A 21807-nucleotide genomic window follows, 5' to 3' on the forward strand; every position below is an offset into this window, starting at 1 on the left:
CCCAAAAAGCACAGGCTTTCATGAAAACTTCGTGTCTGGAGTTGGCTTGCAATTACATTTACCCAGGGAACAATACTTGGCTGAGTGCAACGTACAACCATAATAATGCCTCTTAAGTCCGGTTTTCATGGCTCAAGCACAGTCAAATTTTAAATGTTGCTAAACATTAGTGTTACACAAAAGCCTGGCAAAGCCCCTGTTTGAAGGGGCTCCGTCTCTGTTTTCAAGTTAGCTACGCATGAGCCTGGGCCCCTGGCAAGCCGATTATTTGGATTTTGGCTTCAAAAGCTCTCTTTGGGTTCAACAGTTACCTGATGAGACCTGAATACTGCTTTAGAAACGGAATAGGAAACACATCGCTTTTATATTTTCTGAAGAGATTTGTATGTTCAAAAAAAGAAAGGGACATGTAGGGGGACCTAGTCTCAAGATTCAGACCAGAGGTTGTGTACATCAAACCTTGGGGAGGGAAGAACAAGAACGACCAGGCAAATCTTAGGAAAGCTGGACATTGTAGCTCTTGTCAAAGATCCAATTCCATTCCTTTCATTCTTTGCCATGTAGCAGTGGCCTAAGACCTTACCTCCAAGCTCATCTCTCATGGTGCCTATGACTTGGGGGAAGGTCAGCCAGAATTAATTTCTGGAGCTCACAGACTGCCTTTGTTTATGACAACTCTGTGGCATCTGTGTCACGGCGAGAGCAGCACCACACTGGGGAGTGTTCTTTCAGACAGGCAATGCTGATGTATGTGACATGGTGTCCAGTAAGAAAGGCTCGACACTTACAGTTGCTGTCAAGTCATCTCCGACTCATGGCAGCCCCACAAGTCAAAGGAGGACTGTGCTCTGTAGGGTTTTAATGAGTAAGTTTTCAGACGTAGATCACCAGGCTTTTCTTCCAAGACATCTCTGGGTGGTCTCAAACCTCTAACCTTTCAATTAGCAGTCGAGTGTGTTACCTGTTTGCAGCACCACAACGACCATACATGGTAAGTCCTGTTACACCCACTTTACAGATAAGAAAGTTGAAGTAAAAATAAATACTGTTAGTACCAGAGTCATGACCGAAACCCCAGTTTATTTATCTCCAAAGCACATCCTGTTTGCTACGTGATGGTGCTATCCAGAGAAGCCTGAAGTGGGGAGATGGCATGAGACAGAATGAGCTCACCAAGGATTTTAACAAAAATTATTCATGTTGAAAGCACATTGAGGAGGTTGCTTGATTTATACATAGTTCAAGAGTAAGAAAAAAGTTAAGGGTAGGAAAGAAGAGATTCTAGAGTTAGTCAAAAGTGGAATTCTGATTCTTTTATTCTTGTGAGTTAAAACTAAATAAAATAGGGCCCCATTTTCTGCGGCCAGGCCACAGGGCACCAGGAATAAGCTGTGGGGTGAGGGTGTCACGCTCGGCACATTGGGGAACGTTACCTCAAGGAGGAGCCCGTGTTACTAAACAGGCTGGATTCTGGGTCTCTGCCTATGTTGCCATTCGCTCACTCATTCATTTGCAAACTTACTTTGTGTGCCAAATCTCTTTTCATAAAACATGAAAACATTCCATGTACATTTATCTTGTGTCATTTATAATATAAAACATCAGCTTTCTTTATCTGCACAATCTTTAGAGGGTAAGTGGATCCAAAGGCTGATGACGCCATCCACCTCACAAAACCAAGAAAACACCCAGTACTTTAGTTACCTGAATGCCACTTAAGAATAGTTTTTTGATTGGTAACAATAAACAAGTGATATACTAAAATCTAGTGAGCTCAAAGCCATGCCTGAAAAACCATACAAAAGAACTCAGAAACTTGGGAGAGATCAGGTGCAATGCCTTGGCAGACTGCAACCTACAGGCCTCTCGGAGGGGACAAGACACATTTTCATTCCGGGCACTTCAGCAGCACAATCACATAGAAACTCCATGAGAAAAGGGAGGAAGTGTCCCATCTTGTTTAATAAAGAAATTATTATGCAAATTCCAAACCTAGTCAGATAATCGAATCTGAGATCTAGGTCAGGAAAGGCTTCTCCTACATGTAACCCATATTCTCCATGTTTAAGACATTTTATTGTTCTGACATTGGCAGAGATGGAGGGCAACTAGCTATGATTTTTAATAATATACTCATTTCAGTAATATTACACTAGTAAATAAAACTTTACCCTTCTTATCTCTGAGAAGAACCATCTCACTTCTAGTTCTGTGAACCTCATTTGAAGCTGTCTCTAGTTCTATTTAGGCAGCAAGAGTACCAGCCATTGCCAGCTCGTCACAGCTGGCTGAACAACGGAAAACTGGTGTCCACTTCTGATGCCTCAGACGAGGTGACCGCTATCAGTCTGCAAAGCCCTAGACAAAGCTTGACAGTGGCTTCTGCTGTTGCTGTGACAGAATGGCTCTCTGAACTGTGCAGAGGTGTACTGACGAGTTTGCTGCTGTGTGTGGTGTGGCACAGTTTGATAATGCTCATGCTTTTTCACATGATGTAAAATGAATTAGAAAAGAAGAGTTGATTTATGCCTTATGAGGTCTCTCAGTTTTATTTTGGAAAAGCCACATCACTTCAATTACTGTTCATCTGCAGACCAGTCTACAGATTGCTGTAACCTGGGTGCAGTCTGTATTCTCATTAGGGAACTGAGAGGAGGCAGAGCTTCTGTGTCCAGGGCCTTTACTGGCCTCACTATGCAGTCCTGATTACTTTAATCAGCCCACCTCCCTCCTGGGGTCAGCTCCTAGTCTCTCTGGCCTGCCCATCCCCAGCTTCTTAGCACAAATCCTCAGGTATGGTTTGGAGACCAACAAAAGCACCTCAATTACTCTGACTGGAAATTATAAAGTTCTAGAGTTATCACTCAGGAAATAAGGGCAAAGGTCAAATTACTTTGAGTAAAGTTATCCAGCAGGCAGCCAAGAGCTAGGTCGGGTGTGTAGACCCGAGGTAAATGGGTTTCGATCCAGCCCCACTGTAGCGACCAGAAAGGTCAAGGTAACCATTGCAGAAGCCTACCCATAGGGAGCAGATCAACATTGTAAGGATTAGGCAAAAAGACAACAGTTTAGTGAGTGTGGGTGGCTGGGCCCATTCCAGGCACCACAGGAACTGAGCTGAGTATTAATTCCAGGTCCTACAGGGTCGCTATGAGTCGGAATCGACTCAATGGGAGTGGGTTTGGGGTTTTTTTTACCCTTGGATGGGAAACCCTGGTGGTGTAGTGGTTAAGTACTATGGCTGCTAACCAAAAGGTCCACAGTTCAAATCCACCAGATGCTCCTTGGAAACTCTATGGGGCAGTTCTACTCTGTTTTGCAAGGTCGCTACGAGTCGGAATCGACTCGACGGCAGTGGGTTTGGACCCTTGGATGTGGGTGAAACGTCTTAGTTTTGGCTAGGGGTGATTAAGGCTGGCAAAAATCCTCAGTGCTCATGGTGAGCAGGAGTGGAGAAGGCAGCATTGGCTCAGGCCAAAGACCAAGAACAATGGCACAAATAACCCCAAGGAGTGTGAGTAAGGTAAGTTATCCTTCTGCAGCATCTTACGGGCTTGTCAAAAGAGTAATTTAGAAGAAAACGAAAAAAACGGTCATGAGGCATTCTACAGGATACACCTTCAGTTATTCTCCTTGATATCCACTCCTGAATAAACTGACCTGGAGGGCTGTTATCCCTGAATCCCGAGGGAGATTATTAGACGCTGCTAACACTCTGTTTCTAGACCTGGAAGCTAGTTATATGGATGCGTATATTCGCTTCGTGAAAATTCTCAAGCTGTAAACTTGTATGTTATGCCTTAATGAAGGAGAATGTAAGTAAAGGAAGAAAGATCCTGACTCAGCTTGAGGGGCTGAGTTTGAAGGGGTTCACTCTGAATGCTAACATTCTGGAATTTATGCTTTATGCACTATAAGATTTACTGAGGGTGGAGTAAATCAACAACAAAAAGAAACTTGATTATTTTCCAAGGGAAATGGTAATTACTCATTGCAAATTATCTTTTGATTTAGGAAATAACATTAGAGTCATTGCTCGCTGTCCTTGAGTGTAGAGGCTGTGACCCAGGTTCACAAGCATTCACAAGGACGTATAAGACTCATCAACTTGGCCCTGAGATAAAGCCAATAGCTAGGATAATCTTGGAAATTATCTTTTAGGGAAGAAAAATATCTTTTAGGGAAACTTTCACATAAACAGAACACAAAAGACTTTCCACTCTTATCATTTTCTATTGGCATTTGGTGAATGGAAAATTGTTGGCCCAATGAAGACCCTCCTGACTGTCCTTACTGAAACCCGTACCAGTGATTATTAAGAAAGATGATTCAATATGTAGACTCACGTTGATCTAGCAGCTTTTAGCCAATCCATGAAAAGATGAAGCTTTCAATGGTTCTACCTGTCCTGTGATGTCACTATGTACTGAGGAGTCTGTGATGGCCCTTCATTCGGGCAGACATTAGCTCCAGCAGCATGCTTGTCCGTGCCCACTTTTTTAAATATATGCCGAATAAACTTTCTTTTTGCTTTACTAAACCTTGCGATCTTTTTTCCCTACAACACTTTAAACTGTCTCTAAGATATAAATATCTTAGAGTTTTTTTGAGTGGTATCCACAATTTTTAAGGGAAGAAAGTCTCAGATATAAAGAAGGTAACAGTCCAAGCATCTCCAAAATATGTTAAATTTCTAGAAGAGCTTTTGTATTTTGTAAGATACAGACTTCCTCGCCCCACTCAGTGCAGCAAAAGTGATTTGAGAAAGAAGAATACACTGAATAGTATATGGGAAGTTGAAAACCTAGCTTTAGTGAATACCTAAGGTTGCAGACAAAGTTCCAGAGGGGTGAATGTACAGATAGCACTCTTAAATGATGCAGTGGGACAGAAGCAAAGCAAAACCCAACAACCCACAGCTTTTGCTTCTAGAAGAGTCATGTAATTTGCCTTTTGTTGCCTGGCAACGCCTACATTTGGTAAAAACATTAATCGCTGGTGAGCGGGAGCTGCAGACTGCCTGAACTGCATTCCACTGGCTACATTCCACCTAGGACACAGCTGGGCTCTGAGGATGCTGACCTTATTCTCACCACTCCTTTACCTTCTCTGAGATCTCTAAGTTCCTCCATTAGATTTCCAAGAGTGGACTGACTCTGTGCGTACCTGGTACAAAAAATTAAAAAGAGTTAAAAAGAAAAAAACAAAGCTTCTGGGGGAAAAATGCAGGAGGCTGATTAGAAAATATAGTTCGCTCCTTCCAACAGGAACTAGCTGTCTCAGGCACACGGTGACCTAAACATTCCACTCTTGGGATCTCTCTTGGGCTTTTCTTAATAGGACTTTATTGTCACAGCTGTGGAGTCAGATTGAGGTCTTAATTTTTTTGAAAAATGTTTAACAATTTATAGCTAAGACGATGAAAGAATCTCTTTCCTCTATAAGGTTCCACACAAGTAGGAGAGCCCAGGGAGGACCCAAACTAACTTTGAAGCTTTGGTGAGAAAGAACACAGAGCACAGGCACAGATACATGGTAAATGTGGAATTCCAGCCAACCCACCCCTCCTCTCTCTTCCCTGCTCTTTTATTCAGTGTGCACTCCTTCCCTTGGGCAGACGTAGACCAGGTGTACCACCTGCCATTTCGTCGACTCCTGGGACTCCTGGGCAGACACGTATATCCATCCTATTCTAGTCTCTGTTCCAATCTCAGGTTGTCTGACAGGCCTCAGTTGTGGACTTGTAGAGACCCACACACAGCCTTCTAGACCCCTCTCGACACAGCGTCCTCCTTTCTGATGGCCATGCCATAGAACATGGCTGTTTCAGCTGCCTCGCTGTGACCACTGCCCCGTTGTCTCAGTGACACTGCTCCCTCACACTCCAACCCCTGTATCGCGATATGGAAGATGTTCCCAGGCAGACATCTCAGGGTTCACCTCGTGAACTTCCTGTCTCTCAGCGACAACAGTCCTGTGCTGCCTGTTGTCCAGAGATAAACTCCAGATAGATAAATTTAACACCCCAAATTATAACAATATTAGAAGAAAATAAAGACGAGTATGTTTATAATATTGAGAAAAGAAAGCCCCATAAGGCACAAATGCAAAATCATATAAGGAAGGACTGAGAAATCTGGCTACACAAAATTAAGTTTCTGTATGACAAGAGTTAAAAACAATATACACAGAAAATGATTAATATCCAGGATATGTCCCTATAATCAATAAGAAAAAGATGAATAACTCAAGTAAAAACTGGCCAAGAAGTAAACCTGTAATTCACAGAAGAAGAAATACAAATCAGGAACATGAAAAGATGCTCATTTGAAAATAGAAAATTAAAATAAGAGTAAAGTGCCCTTTCCACTCATCAGATTGGCAAAAATGAAAAAGACTGTTAATTCCTAGTGTTAGCAAAAATGTGAGGGAAATGGGTATTCTTACATTGGCTGACAGAGATATACATTGGTTACAGTTTTTACGAAGGCAACTGGAAGCATTTTTTTAAAAAAAAAAGAAATTTGATTTGATCCAGTAATTCCACTTCCAGGTATCTATTCTAAAGTAAATAGTTATGCGTCTGACAAAGACACACCTACAAGATACTTAGTGCAGTATTATTGTTTAGACTGTGAAATTAGAAATATACTAAATGTTCATCAAGAGGGATGGCCAAAATAATAGTAAAACCATCCTATGGAATACTGTGCAATGGTTAAAAAAGAACACAGTAGATCTATACATACTGACAAAGGAAATTGCTCCAAGATATAATAGTAAATTAAAAATCAATTTTCAAAATATCACAAAGTGAATTAATTTGTATTAAACAAAAAATAAAATTATATATGTCTATATATACATATATATACATGTTGGTATAGAAAAAAAAGTACAGAAGATACACTGATAAGAGAAAGAAGTAGACTGTAGGGGTGTCCAGAAGGACGTGTGCTTTATTGGTATTATCTGAATATTTCATAAAGAGAATTCACGAATTACTTGTGTAACTAAAATTTGAAAGCTTAAAAATGTATTTATACACAAAAACTAATTTAAAATGCATCAAAGATCTAAATATAAAACTAAAAAGTATAAAGACCATGGAAGAAAAAATAGGGTTAACACTAGGGTTCCTAATATATGGCATGAATAGGATATAAACCCTAACTAACAACACACAAACAGCGGGAGAGAAGCTAGATAACTGGGATCTTCTAAAAATTAAATCTGCTACAAAAGATCTCTTTAAAGTGTTGAAAAGCAAAGATGTCACCTTGAAGACTAAGATGCACCTGACCCAAGCCATGGTGTTTTCAACCGCCTCCTATGCTGTGAAAGCTGCATACGGAATAAGGAAGACTAAGGAAGAATTGATGCCTTTGAACTATGGTGTTGGCAAAGAATATTGAATACACTATGGACTGCCAAAAGGATGAACAAATCTGTCTTGGAATAAATACAGTCAGAATGCTCCTTAGAAGCAAGGATGGCAAGACTACGTCTCACGTACTTTGGACATGTTATCAGGAGGGATCAGTCCCTGGAGAAGGACATCATGCTTGGTAAAGAAGAGGGTCAGCAAAAAAGAGGAAGACCCCCAACAAGGTGAACTGACACAGTGGCAGGAACAATGGGCTCAAGCATAACAAGGATTGTGAGGCTGGCACAGGACCAGGCAGTGCTTCCTTCTGTTGTGCACAGGGTCCTACGACTCGCAACTGAGCTGACAGCATCTAACAACAAAAACATGGCAACCTTACGTATAACAGGAGGAAAGCGTGCCCAGCTGGTCCTGTGCCATCTTCGTCTCCCAGCACTATATCTGATTTTCTGTTGTAATTCATAGGATTTTCATTGACTAATTTTCAGAAATAGCTTGTCAGTTCTTTCTTAGTAGTCTGTCTCAGTCTGGAAGCTCCACTGAAACCTGTCCACCATGGGTGACCCTGTTGGAATTTGAAATACCAGTGGCATAACTCCCACTATCACACAAATCACCACAGTATGACCACCTGACAGACCCATGATGGGCACACTGATTACTTTGTATAAGTCGCTTCAGCTCTCTGGTCCTCAGTTTCCGCTTTTATAAATAAATAAATTGGATGTGATGATTACTAAGGTCCCTCCCACCTCTGAAGTCCTATGAATCTATGCACTGACTTAATTATCAGCGGGCCCTGCCTCCTTTCTACAAGGCAGAATCTATTTCTGATTTAAAAGTTTACTTGGCTATTTTAAAATCAGCTGAGTAAACATAAAAAAATTTTTTTTTTAATAAAAAACCAATCTATAAATCAGTTTTCTAACCTGTAGACATCCCTGTGAAGCTCACTGGAAAACTCTGATGTTCTAGTTTCTGACGGGTTGCTAATATGCAGTAACGTCTTGATACTTGATTTTTTCACTGGTTATTGAGTAAATGTCAACCTAGAGAGTTGGTCCTGTACTTTTCTGAATTATCACTGACTTGCATTAAGAAATCTGGGAAGGATAAGGAAGAACCAGTGGACAGACTCAGGATCCAAGATTTCAATTGGCCAGAAATAGGATCCAAAAATAAGTGAGATGACATTTAACTTAATTTTTCTTCATCTTTTTGTATGTGTGTTTTCTAATTTTTCTAAAATGAACATGTATTCCTTTTACAATTAGGAAAAATAATACACATCATTAAAAATATTAATGACATCACACATGTATACAAACTGGGCCAATGCTGATTTCAAGGGGATGAATGAATGGGAATATTAGTAATGGTATGTTTTCGAGTAGATTAGATCCTAGGGGAGTAGCCACCCCTTTTAAAAAGATTCTGGTGAAGAAGTATATAGTCTTGTCTGTAGATGAGGGAAGGAAGATGGAATTAAGTACTTGCTAGGAAGGCACACTGGAGACCTTAATTTTTTCTTTATGTGTTAGATTAAACGGCTACAGATTCTTTGAAAGAATTGAGAGGTGGAGTCTAATTCTCCTCCCCTTGACTATGGGGTGGCCTCAATAATTTTTTTTTGCTTGACCCTGGGCGGCACAAACGGTTAAATGCTCAGCTACTAAACAAAAGGTTGGTGGATCAAATTCACCCAAAGGTGCCTCAGAAGAAAGGCTTGGCAACCTATGTCCAAAAGATCACAACCACTGAACGCGCTACAGACAGCAGTTCTACTCTGAAACACACGGGTTTGCGTGAGTTGGAATCGACTTGTCGGCAACCGGTCTGGTTTTAGATCTGACCAACAGAATGCAGAAGAAGTGACAATTTGGGAGTCCTGAGTCTAGGTCACAGGAAGCCTTGGAGCTTCTACCCAGGGCTCTTGGACACTCTAGGGGCCCTCAGGACTTCGGAGGTGTGTGGAAACAAGGCCAGCCAAGCTACAGGCTCTGTGCAGAGAGACCAGTCAGGCCTCCACTGTTCCAGCCTCCAGCCATTTCATTTCTCCCGGTTGAGGCCCCAGACATCATAAAGCAGAGAGGAATCATGCCCAAACTGCAGATTTGTGAACAAAATAAACGTTTTTATTCTAATCCACTAAGGCTGGGCGTGGTTTGTTCTATAGCAATAGATAGCCAGAACAGCTCATTTGACCTCTCTTCTACTGACTGCAAAGGGGAGAATCATATCTGGTGACAGTGGAAAATAATGTTTTGTCCCTCAAGAAAATCACTTTGGGTTCCCTTGGAATTCCTTTCCTCTTCGGAATCCTGTTCACACACTTTTTTTTTTTTTTTCAATTTTTTATTGTGCTTTAGGTGAAAGTTTACAGCTCAAGTTAGTTTCTCATAAAAAATTTGTACACATTATTATGTGACCCTAGTTGCTCTCCCTATAATGTGACAGTATACCTCCCCTTTCCACCCTGGATTTCCTGTGTCCATTCAACCAGCTCCTGTCCCTTTCTATCTTCTCATCTCACCTCTGGACAGGAGCTGCCCATTTAGTCTCGTGTATCTACTTGAACTAAGAAGCACATTCTTCATGAGTATCATCTTATGTCTTATAGTCCAGTCTATTCTTTGTGTGAAGAGTTGGCTTTGGGAATGGTTTTAGTTCTGGGTTAACAGAGTCTGAGGGTCGTGGCTTCTGCAGTTCCTCCAGTCTCAGTCAGACCATTAAGTCTGGTCTTTTTACTGGAATCTGAGATCTGCACCCCACTTTTCTCCTGTTCCATCAGGGACTCTCTGTTGTGTTCCCTGTCAGGGTGGTCACTGGCGGTAGCCAGGCACCATCTAGTTCTTCTGGTCTCAGGCTGATGGAGTCTCTGGTTTATGTGGCCCCTTTGTCTCTTGGGCTAATACTTTGTGTTTTTGGTGTTCTTCATTCTCCTTTGCTCCAGGTCGGCTGGGACCAATTGATGCATCTTAGATGGTTGCTTGCTAGTTTTTAAGACCCCACATGCCACTCACCAAAGTAGGATGCAGAACATTTTCTTAATAAACTTTGTTATGCCAGCTGACCTAGATGTCCCCTGAAACCATGGTCCCCGGATCCCCGCCCCTGCTACTCTGTCCCTCGGAGTGTTTGGTTGTATTCAGGAAACTTCTTAGCTTTTGGTTTAGTCCAGTGGTGCTGACTTCTCCTGTATTGTATGTTGTCCTTCCCTTCACCTAAGATAATTTTTCTTTTTTTTAAATTGTGGTTTAGGTGAAAATTTACAGCTCAAGTTTGTTTCTCATACAAAAATTTATACACATTGTTATGTGACCCTAGTTGCTACACATTTGCTTTAATCATTTATTACTCAAGGTTTTATATGGTTCATTATTTCCCAAATCGAATCTGAACATTTCTACCTGTTAGGACTAAAAAAAATGTAGCCCTATTCAATCTAGTCAACTAAATAACTTTAATGCTCTTAAACGTGAGCCATAGGGACCACATTTGTGTCTGTTTCCATTGTTTGTGTTACTCTGCTGGGAACAGGTAAGGTAGGTGAGAATGAGTACAAAGTGGAGGCCTTATTTACTACGGCTTCATTGTATACTTCCCGCCAGGCTGGGCAACTCACCTTCAGTATTATTCTTTGTAAAAACTTTCTTTACTGTTTTCACTTGTTTATTCTTCTAGGTGAATTCTAAATTATTTTGTTAAATTCAAGGAAAAAAAATCTTGTTGGGATTGTAACTGGAATTACATTAAATTCAGAAATTAATTTGTAAGACTTAATTTTTTAATGGTATTCATTCTTCTCAGCCTTTGCTCCTCAGCTAGTTTAGGAAGAAACCAAAGGGGTCAGGTACAATGGACAGCACACAGGGAACGATCCTCTGTGGGTGTGAGCTTTCTACGACGAAAGGACTGCTCTGTCTCTGGAGATGCTTAGGCAGATACCACGCAACCTCTCCCTAGAGACAGAATCAAAAAGATTTTCACATGAGAAGATGCCTGGGGCTGTATCTTTTTTTGCTTACTCTTCTTCCGCTTAAACACTCCAGAGTCCCCCCACGCACTGTGTTTCCTCCCTGAGCTTCTCTGGCCTGGCACTGTAACACCTGGCGGAGTTTAACCACCGTGCTGGGCCCTGCTGCCTGACACCTCCTGAACCATCTAGCTGGGTCCACGCCTATGCCAGCAGGCATCTCCACCCCCCCCCCCCCCCACCGCTGAAGCAGCTCAACCAGCAGGGCCGGCCTTGCACAGCCAATGCTATCATAAACCAAAACCCCAGACTCATAGCCATAGAGTCGATTCTCATTCATACTGACCCTATAGGACAGAGTAGAACTGTCCCACAGGGTTTCCAAGGAGCAGCTGGTGGATTCAAACTGCCCACCTTGTGATTAGCAGCCGTAGCTCTTAACCACTGCACCACCTGGGCTCCAAATGCCATCATCCACATAGGGAGATAAAATGTCAAGACTCAGCATGTGCCCCATCTCACACAGTGTTCAGTCGGTTCTTTTTCTGCCCCTCTCTGCCATCTTCTTCTCCAGACCCAGACTGAGCTCTTTGATTTTAGCTCCAGAGGCCTCTGGAAAAATACTTCCCTGGAGCACTCTTGCCTTCCTTTCCCCTGTTGGCTTTCTGTTCAGTTGATTACTTCATTTTCATTAATTTTGCTCGAAGGTTTTCTTTGCTTCTTTTTCTAAAAAAGGTTATGGTTATTCACAGTCCTACTGGTTCCACAGATTCTAGAATCACTCACTTTTTACGCTCAGTCATCTGTTAGCACCCCTTAAATTCCATCCTTCTCCCAGCTGAGAGCTTATCTTTTTCCACCATTTGCCTAAGGGAACATTAAAGAAGCTTCCTTATGACTCATCTGCATTAGCTGTCCATCTGTCTAGGCGAGGAGTACAGCCCAGCCCATGGCACTTGTGTCTATGACTGAATCCAGCAAATGTTTACTGAGCCTCTCCCTCTCTATATGTAAGGCACTGAAGGGAATACCAACATAACCAACACGGTTCCTGGCCTGTGATGGTTCTCCATGTACAGTGGAGCAGGCAGGCATGTCATCAAGACAATCAAATGCAACAGCAGAGTCAGGAAGGGCAAGAGAAACTGGGTCTGTATGCAGAGGAAGCATGATGCCATCTGGGCCTCAGACAGTGAGTGTCACACAGAATTACTCAGGTTGTTATTACAACACAGGAGACAAAAGAGTTTCTTTTCCCCTTCTTTTGAGCTGACAATCAAATTGAATGAAGCCTTGGCAAGACAAAATGTAAATTACTAGAAGGAGAAAAAAACAAAAAACCCCAAATTGTAACCACCTCCAAGTCTTGGATCTTCCTGAGCACCAGACTGGCTGTGTGACTGGGACTTCAGGTGAATGACTCAACGTTTCTGGCCTTCAGTTTCTTCCTTACTCAAATGAGGTGGTTCGATGATACTGGTGGTTTTGAAATGGTTAGCTATTGAACCTGTTCTTTCAACGAAAGATTCTGCAGAGGTTTTTTCTAAAGCAGAGTTTGAAAACCATATGATTAAAATGACCCCTTACCAGCCTCTTTTGCATCCTTCCATTCTGTTTTATCCTGTCCTATTTTTTTTGATATAATAGAGTCCATGAGAATTTGAAATTCTGTTCTGCATTCCCCCTCTTTTGATTAGGGTTCTTATATAGTATCTTTGTCAAAATGTTGAGTAATGGTAGCTGGATTTAGTTCTTCTGGTCTCATGGCAAAGGAGGCAGATGTTCATGGAGGCAATTACCCACATATTCCATATCCTCCTTGTATTCCTGACTCTCCTTTTTCCACTTGGAAGCCTTTAAAACCCAAGTACTACACTACGCAACAAACTAGGAGACAGAAGAGAAGCACCAAACACATTATTAGGCCAATTAACTGGGATGTTCCATGAAACCATGACCCTAAACCTCTAAACCAGGGAACCAAATTCAATAAGGTGTTTGGTTGTCCATAAGCAGCGTCAGCAGCTATTCTTTTCTGACGTTGTTGTAAATATATCACAGAACTTTTGCCCATTAAACTCTTTACAGGTGTACAACTTATTGACAGCAATTATAATAACTGGATGTGCAACTCTACCCTTAATCAATGTGATTTACTTCCCCTCTCTTAATATACATTGTTCTGTACCTTGAGTTTTTCTCACTTACCAAGACATACAGAGATGGGTCCATCACTACACATGGAGAAACAGTTACGGTGTTGAGATTAGGAGATTGGATTCTGAAGCGAGACCAAACCCCAAAAACCAAACCCACTGCCGTCGTGTCGATTCTGACTCATAGTGAGCCTGCAGGCAGAGGAGAACTGCCCCGCAGAGTTTTCAAGACTGTAAATCTTTACAGAAGCAGACTGCCACGTCTTTCTCCCGTGCAGCTGCTGGTGGGTTTGAACTGCTGAACTTTTGGTTAGCAGCTGAGTGCTCAACCTCTGCACCACCGGGGCTGCTCCTGGCTGTGTCATTAGCTGTATATCCTTAAGATGGATATGGAATACATTCCTCATAAAATTGTACTCAAGATTAAATGTACAAATAACATGTAAAACACTTAGAACAATGTCTTTCATAAGGTAAATACATTCAATAAGTACTAACTATAATTTTCATTACCGTTACCTACTTCATTCTTCTTTAATGGCTATATATAGGTCCGTCAAACGGATGCAACGTAACAGTCCATCTGGGTTGTTTTTTCTTTTGTATCACAAACACTTGCAATAATTATCTTTACATGAACATCTTTGCACACACGTGGAATAAATTTTGATGGACTCTACCAACTTCCCTCTAAAAGTTTCTTCCACTTTCTTTGCTCCCTTACCCCCTATAATGTATGAGTGACTGTGTCCCTACACAGTTACAGGTTAATCTGTAAAGTTTAAAACAACAACATGATTTTGTCCACAGCACGATGCTGTAACACTCCAAATAGAATATTTTTAGTGGGGGAAATTTCTTTTTAAAGAGAAATGGAACTTTCTGTATTTTTGGATTGCTTACTAAGAAAATACGTAATAACTAAGGAATTTGTTCCCAGAAATTTTGTTCCAAGACCAAGTTTAACTTCAATTTATATAATTTAGACAAACAATCCTCAACCCAACCTGAACTTCCCACCCCCAAACACAGGATTCAGTTTCTGAAATCATAAGCTTCTTATCGCTAAACTACTTCCTTTTACCAGATAAACATTTCATGAATAACAGAATGGAAAAAATACTCAATGCAGGTTCACTTGGGACTGTTATTATCTAAATAGACTTACATATTGTCCTGAGGGATGGAGAGGAAACAGCAGCAAATATAAAGGCCTAATGATGGCGAGATAATGGCTTTTGTTGGCTGGCAGTGTAATAACTCACTACCAGCTGTTAGCACACTTCAGTCCACGACACGTGGCCATGGGGAATACAGAGGAAAAAGGCACTTAAAATAACCTCAGTCCCCAGTAAGAGGAAACGTTCTCACATTTTATTTTGAAAATCCTGTTTTTATTTCCTGAAGCTGGGATGACATCTAACACTTACGCTCATACGAAAAAATGTTTTGATACAGTTGCTTTGTTCACATGATCCAGTGAAGTCAAAAGATTACACTAACTCATCATGAGAGCCTTTAACTGGAGTTCAGTACAGTTTCTTAAGAGCCCACGTCATTTAAACCAGTCTCCATCGAGGTCGACTCTGACTCACGGCGACCCCACGCGTGTCCGAGTAGACCTGTGCTCTGTCGCGTTTTCAAGGGCTAATTTTTTGGAAGTAGATTACCAGGCCTTTCTTCTGAGGTGCGTCTGGGCAGACTGAAACCTCCAACCTTTTGTTTAGCACCACCCAGGAACCTCCCACCTCACTTGGCCCCTTGTTTTTCCTGCATTTCTTAGGAATTTGGCAGGTTGGAAGAGGTAGGATGTTGCAGGTTGCCGAGCTGAGCCTGGGTTTCTGGTCTTCCCTGATGAGCACCAGCCCCTCCTCTCCCTCCTGCCAGCCTCCACTCTTACCTCTCACAACCTGTTACCCTCGCACCTCTAAGCCTCAAACGTAGACCTTTATAACTTACAAACCTTCGGGCCCAAATCATTGGCAACCAAAGAACCCTTTTCCTCAAAGCCATGGAGGATTTAATCTTCCTGTATTTCTAGTAGGTGGTGGTGACGGGAAAGGAGAGGACTATATTCCATACTTCTGAGAAAAGGAAGGAACAACAAAACAACTAAATATCCATGTTAAAACAGGCTGATCTTCCCATCCAGGCTACAAACACAGGTCTAGTTCAGTCAGCTACAAAGTAACTGTCATGGACTGAAGCGTATCCCCAGGATGTGTGGCAGCTCGACTGGGTCATGATTCCCTGTATTGTGTGATTGTCCACCATTTTGTCATTTGATGTGGTTATCCCATGTGTTGTAAATCCTACCTCTAGGATGTTAATGAGGCAGGACTCAATACATGGATTAGGTTGTGTTTTAAGTCAATCTTTCTTGAGATTTAAAAGAGAGAAGCAAGCAGAGAGACAAGGGGACCTCATACCACCAAGAAACAAGAACTAGGAGACTAGCACGTCCTTTGGACCCAGGGTCCCTGTGCTGAGAAATTCCTAGATCAGGGGAAGATTGATGACAAGGATCTTTCCCCAGAGCAAACAGAGAGAGAAAGCCTTCCCCTGCAGCTGGCACCCTGAATTCGGACTTCTAGCCTCCTAGACTTGATAGAATAAATTCCTGTCCGTTAAAGCCATCCACTTGCGGTATTTCTGTTAGCCAGCACTAGACAACTGGGACAGTAATTAAAGATTTTTAAAGCCATGGTGGCAGGTGCTCCCCAGAGGTGTAGTTCTGAGAGAATCATGTATCCTGGGGTTGTTGGTGGTCCAGTAGTAGGCCGGGCTTGATCCTGGCACCTCATGTGGAGCTGCCACGTGTCTGTCAGTGGAGGCCCGGGTGTTGCTATGACGTTGACGGTTTCAGCAGAGCTTCCGGACTAAGACAGACTAGGAAGAAAGGCCTGGCGATCTACTTCCAAAAATCAGCCAGTGAAAAACTTACGGATCACAATGGTCTGATCCTCAGCTGATCACGGGGCAGCACAGGACTGAGCAGTGCTTTGCTCTGTTGTGCACGGAGTCCCTATCAGTTGGAGCCTACTCGATGACAGCTAACAACAAAAAGTACAACGAATTATATTTGCTGTGAGTTCACCGGCTAGGGATACTATACCTCCTGAATCAGGGTGGTTCAGGGTGGGGTTATAGGAAGAAGATGGAAACATGAACACTAGGGAAGAATGGATAGCTCACCCTCCATCTTCCCACAAGCACCTGTAAAAGTAGCTAAATTTAGCTCATATTTACAAAAATGAATCCTACTTGTGTAATTAAAAGTACTTTTAAGAAGATCCTGCTTTTAAGCAAATTATTAAGTAGTCTAGTTCAATTAGAATGAAAAGTTTTAAATTATTCCTTTAAGCTGCTGTTGGGGAGTTCTGCTTGGCTTAGTCACTGCTGTTCTGCCCAGTGGAACCCCAGTGCTGTAAGGGGCTCGGCCCAGTCTTGCAGAAGTGTCATAGTTCACATACGACACCATGCACTGCCAGCTGAGTCAAACACTGTGAGGTGGTACTGACTCCTGGTCTGGCCACCCTTGTCCCCTCTCTCCTCGCCTGAGGCAGTCTCACCACCCTAAACCTTCCAGGTTGCTATTTGTCCCCATCTTCTCTAGCTCACATTGCTCTGTGTTTGTTCCTGGGTCTTCTGAGTCCTTCTTACTCCCTGGCACTCCCCTGATAGCAATGACCTGCCAGCTTGGCCCAGGCATGGATCCCTTTCTGTAATCTGCCCCAGAAAACGGCCCTGGCAAGAGTAACCAGGGCCTAGGCACTGACTCCGACTCTAATTTCTGACCCCAGGCGGTACTGCAAACCACTTCGCATTAATTCAACTGGCTTTTTAGCTCTGCACTTTTAAGACTTGACTTTGATTGAATACCAAAAAACAAAACAAAACAAAACAAACAGAACCCAAATCTGCTGCTGCTGAGTTGATTCCGACTCAGCAATCATGCAGGACACAGCCTCACAGGGCTTGCAAGGAGCCGCTGGTGGATTCGAACCGCCAACCTTTTGGTTAGCAGCCAAGGTCTTAACCACTGTGCTACCAGGGTTTTGACTGAATAAGACCTATTAATTCTGCTAAAGTTTGGTAAAAATGGACTTTTGTTTTAAACTTCATACTATCCCCACTATGGTACTCATGCTCTCAGGTAAGGCTGCCTGTACTTCTTTCACCTTTTCAACCCCCACACACTGCCATGCATACCGCAGCTGCTGTTGCTGCTGTCAGAGTCTGCCTCTGACTCATGGTGGCCCTATGCACAATGGACCATGGCCCATCCCTATGACTGATTACGGATGGGACCATCGTGATCCATAGGGTTTTCATTAGCTGAGTTTTGCAAGTAGACCACCAGGCCTTCTTCCTAGTCTGTCTTAGTCTGGAAGCTCTGCTGACACCTGTTCAGCATCAGGGCAACACGAAACCTCCACTGACGGATGATGGCTGAGCACGAGGTGTACCGGCTGGGAATCAAACCCAAGTCTCTTGCACGGAAGGGGAGACTTCTACCACCGACCTTCCACCGCCTCCATCAGGTGTACTGTTAGGTGACTGAATATCAGGAGAAGGGAAACCTGCAGAAAATGTGCTACACACACAAAAGAGAGCAGGTAGCAGGACTAAGACTACATACACACTAACAGCCACAAGAAAATGTCAACTGGCTAAATTTCCTTAAAAAAAAAATATTTCAGAAAAGCTAAACTATTTTTAAGAAATACACCTTAAAAAGGTAGAAGCACAAAGATATATCAGGCAAATATTAATAAAAGCCAAAAAGAAACAAGAACAGTAATAGTACTCCCAGAAATTGTAAACTTTCAGACTAAAAGCATTAACTGAAACGAAGGGTAGAACCTACCAAGAAGATATAAAAGACTTTTACGAACCTGTAAGTACGGTATCAGAATACCCACGATAAAACCTCTTAGAAATCAAGTGTTTTGACAAAAGCCATATTCAGAGTAAGAGACTTCAACACACCTCACTCAAAATTCAACAGCTCAACTACAGTGAAGAAGACACATGCTAGTTCCCCAAGTGAAGCTCACGAAGCACTGTTGGCACCTGGGCCATTCACTCCATTTCCTTGAGGACAAGTGAGAGGGGCTTGTTCTACATTTGTGCAACTACAAGTCTTTTCAGAGGACTTTTATAAAAAAAAAAAAAAGGAATATTTAGACTCAAGGAATATTTTAATGAGAGCTTCCCAACTTCCACCCAACAAAATTCCAAAAAACTTGAGGTTTTCATTTATCAGATTGGAGTGTCAGAGTCTTAGACTAAATTATCATGTATCCCATAATATAAGACATTCCTTCTGGCTGAGAATTAATTCTGTCAGCAACTTGACTAGAGAAGACAGTAAAATACCTATTGCATTTTTTGACTATGTACATACCATTCCCAAAGCCAAAATCTTATTTATACACATATCCCCTGCTTTTGAAAAATTTGTTTCATGCCTCTTTGCTTTTATGAAAGGTCTACATTAGTACCTGTTTTTGCTAACCGAAAGAAATCCAAAGAGGATTTCTGCTTTTACGAAAAAAGACAAAAACCGGAAATAGTGTTCAGTGTTGGCTTTGCAGCAAGCTGTTAAGGCGGCAGGTCGTACCCCGAGCAGCGAGAATGGTGTCACCAAGCTCCTTCCCTCAGAATTACACTCAGCAACTCAGCAGCAAGCTGTCATAGCTTTGAAATGTATCTATAAGCATCTGTGCTTTACCTCGGTTTATCCTGCGCATCTGTTAGCAAGGTGTGTACTAAGGTATCAGAAAAGCCTAAGGGAGCTCATAAGGGCTGTACGTGTTATTTGATATGATTTGGTAGGTTATGTTTTGGGTCTGGGGATGCTCAAAAATTTTTCCCATATAAATTAATGGTAATTGCTTCTTTGCTTTACACCATTTTGGCTTATAAAAGGTTTCAGAGGAACACTTTACTTTCGGATAGCAGGAGAAACCTGTACCTTAAACTAAGCAACAAGCCAAATATTCCTTATTACTAATAGAGCAAAAAAGATAATATTTTTCATATTAAAGAATAACCATAATCAAGTAGAGATTTCTCTCCAGGGATACTACACCACAACCAAGTTCAAATTTCCTCCCCCAAGGATAGAAGACTGTTTCCCCACTGTGAAATCTACTTATGTTGTTAAATTACATAAATGGGTTAAAAGAGAAGAAATCATATGAATAGTTCAGTAAGTGCCAAAAAGGAGTTGATACAATTCTTGCCTATTTCTGGATTTAAAAATAACCCAACTCTCAGTTAACTCAAAACAGAAGCAGGTTTCCTTTAGATGATAGAATATTTATCAGAAAACAATGCAAAATTCACACATAAAGGTGAGACATTATCATTAATGGAAAAATAAGACAAGACTATCTGCCATCAATAGTGTTATTCTACAATGTTCTGGACTTTCATGAATGCAATAAAACAAAAAAGAATACAACTAAAGAAGCAAAATTACCACTATTTTCAATAGTTTACCTATTACTCTAGAAAAATCAACAAATATAATGAGATAATGAAAAATGTTGGGATACAATTATTGTAATAATATCAGTAACGATGATAACTAACATTATGGAGCCCTTACTATGTTAAAGCACACTGTTAAGTACCTTAGGCTGATTTCCTCATTTTCTGCACAATAGCAATCTGTGGCAGAAGACCAGACTCAGTTGGAGAGACTAGAAGTCCAGATACATTGTAAATTCCCATTTATACCTCATCTGGGTCTTGACTGTTAAATAAATGATGCTAAAACAAATGGCCATCCATTTAGAAAAAATGTTAGAACTCTACCTAATAAAATAAATAAAAATAAATTCTAAAGGGAGAAAAGATTAGATACTAAAAAAAAGAGTATCTACAATCTCTATGACAGATAAAGGTTAATATCCTAAATGTATAAAGATTTCTAGATAAAGATGGCAGTTAAACACATGCATTTACTTTCATTTCTTTTTGAAACTCCTCTAAAAGCACAGAAAAGGAGTATCTTTTTTCTCCCAAAGGAGTTAACCACAAGGAAAAAAGGAACAGGAAAGGGAAACAGAATTTCAGCACATGGACAAAACTTTGAAAAGCAGATGGACAAGAAATAACTAACATAGAAAGCTTAAGAAAATTAAACCCCTTGCCAGCAGTGGGGGAAGGCAAAGAGCCAACCTGCTTTGTAGTGCAAAATCCCTCAGAGGCTCAGGAAGTTGGTGGCACGAATTGATGGTATTCTGGAAGGTGGGAATGAAGGTGGTTAAAACCAGAAGGACTGGGTTGAAAATCTGTTTAGGAGGCAGTTAGATCTCTAGACCCCATCTTTTCTCTGCACAAGCAGATGACAGCCTCTTTCTTTAAATGAAGACTGGAGAGTAATATAGGGTCTCTGGGCAGGGTAGATATTAAGTACAGTTAAGGCATGACTGACATACTGAAATAGAAAAGTTAAATGAAGTTTACATAGTGAAACCTTAGACAGTCTAATAGTCCCTGCCTACTTCCTGCCCTTTTCTCTGATTTGGTCTCCCGAGTCCTGGATGCCAGACCAATACCCTCAGGAAGGAGACTGTAAGATTCTTTTTCTGGGGAATGTGGCAGTCCAAGAGGCAATGCTGAAAGACACCGGCATCAAGAGTTTGTCAAGGACACGGCACAGCCACAGCACCCTAAATGAAACCACAGTCACAAACCCCATATTCAAGCCACGAGCCACCAGTCAGCTTTGTAGAGCCCCACACTTAAATATAAACAAGCACTCAAGGGTCACCTGTCTTATGACAAAGCCTCTAGCATAAATTTAGAGAACAAACTATACCAACAGAACAAAGAAATCTTTAGGAAACAACCTAGGCAGGGAGAAAAAAAATTAATTATTATTCTCAGTGAGATTAACAGATGATACTACATTTGTGAAATAAAAACAGAATGCTATACAAAAAAAAAAAAAACTCCTAGAAGTTAAAAAATATTTTAGCATAAAAGGAACATTTAATAGGGTTTGAAAATTAAGCTTAAAAAAACTTCATAGCAAACAGAACTGTAGGACAAAGAGATGCAAAACAGGAGGAAATGGACATGATAATGAGAGGGCCAGGCCAAGAGGAGTTCCAGGAATATAAAACAGAGAAGAAATTACCGATGACATAATTCAATAAAATATCCCAGAAATTAAGAGCATTAGTTGTCATATTGAAAATGTCCAGTGAGTGGCCAACACCACAGAAAAAAATAGATATACATCATGGCACATCACGCTGAAATATGAG

General features: G+C 41.4%; 1 protein-coding gene across 19 annotated transcripts in view; it reads right to left on the minus strand.

The window, feature by feature from the left end:
• SPECC1 (sperm antigen with calponin homology and coiled-coil domains 1) overlaps positions 1 to 21807 on the minus strand; it is a 476325-nt gene that overhangs the window by 42417 nt on the left and 412101 nt on the right. The window contains exon 13 of one of the 19 annotated variants that reach the window (XM_023539629.2): positions 11693 to 12089. The exons of the other annotated variants lie outside the window; for them this stretch is intronic. Coding sequence (XP_023395397.1) covers positions 12033 to 12089 — 57 coding nt within the window. The 3' untranslated portion in view covers positions 11693 to 12032. Of the gene's footprint in view, positions 1 to 11692; positions 12090 to 21807 lie in introns of those variants that run through there. 19 annotated transcript variants of the gene reach the window in all.

The sequence above is a fragment of the Loxodonta africana genome, chromosome 18 (assembly GCF_030014295.1).
Source record: "Loxodonta africana isolate mLoxAfr1 chromosome 18, mLoxAfr1.hap2, whole genome shotgun sequence".
Taxonomy (NCBI): Eukaryota; Metazoa; Chordata; class Mammalia; order Proboscidea; family Elephantidae; genus Loxodonta; species Loxodonta africana.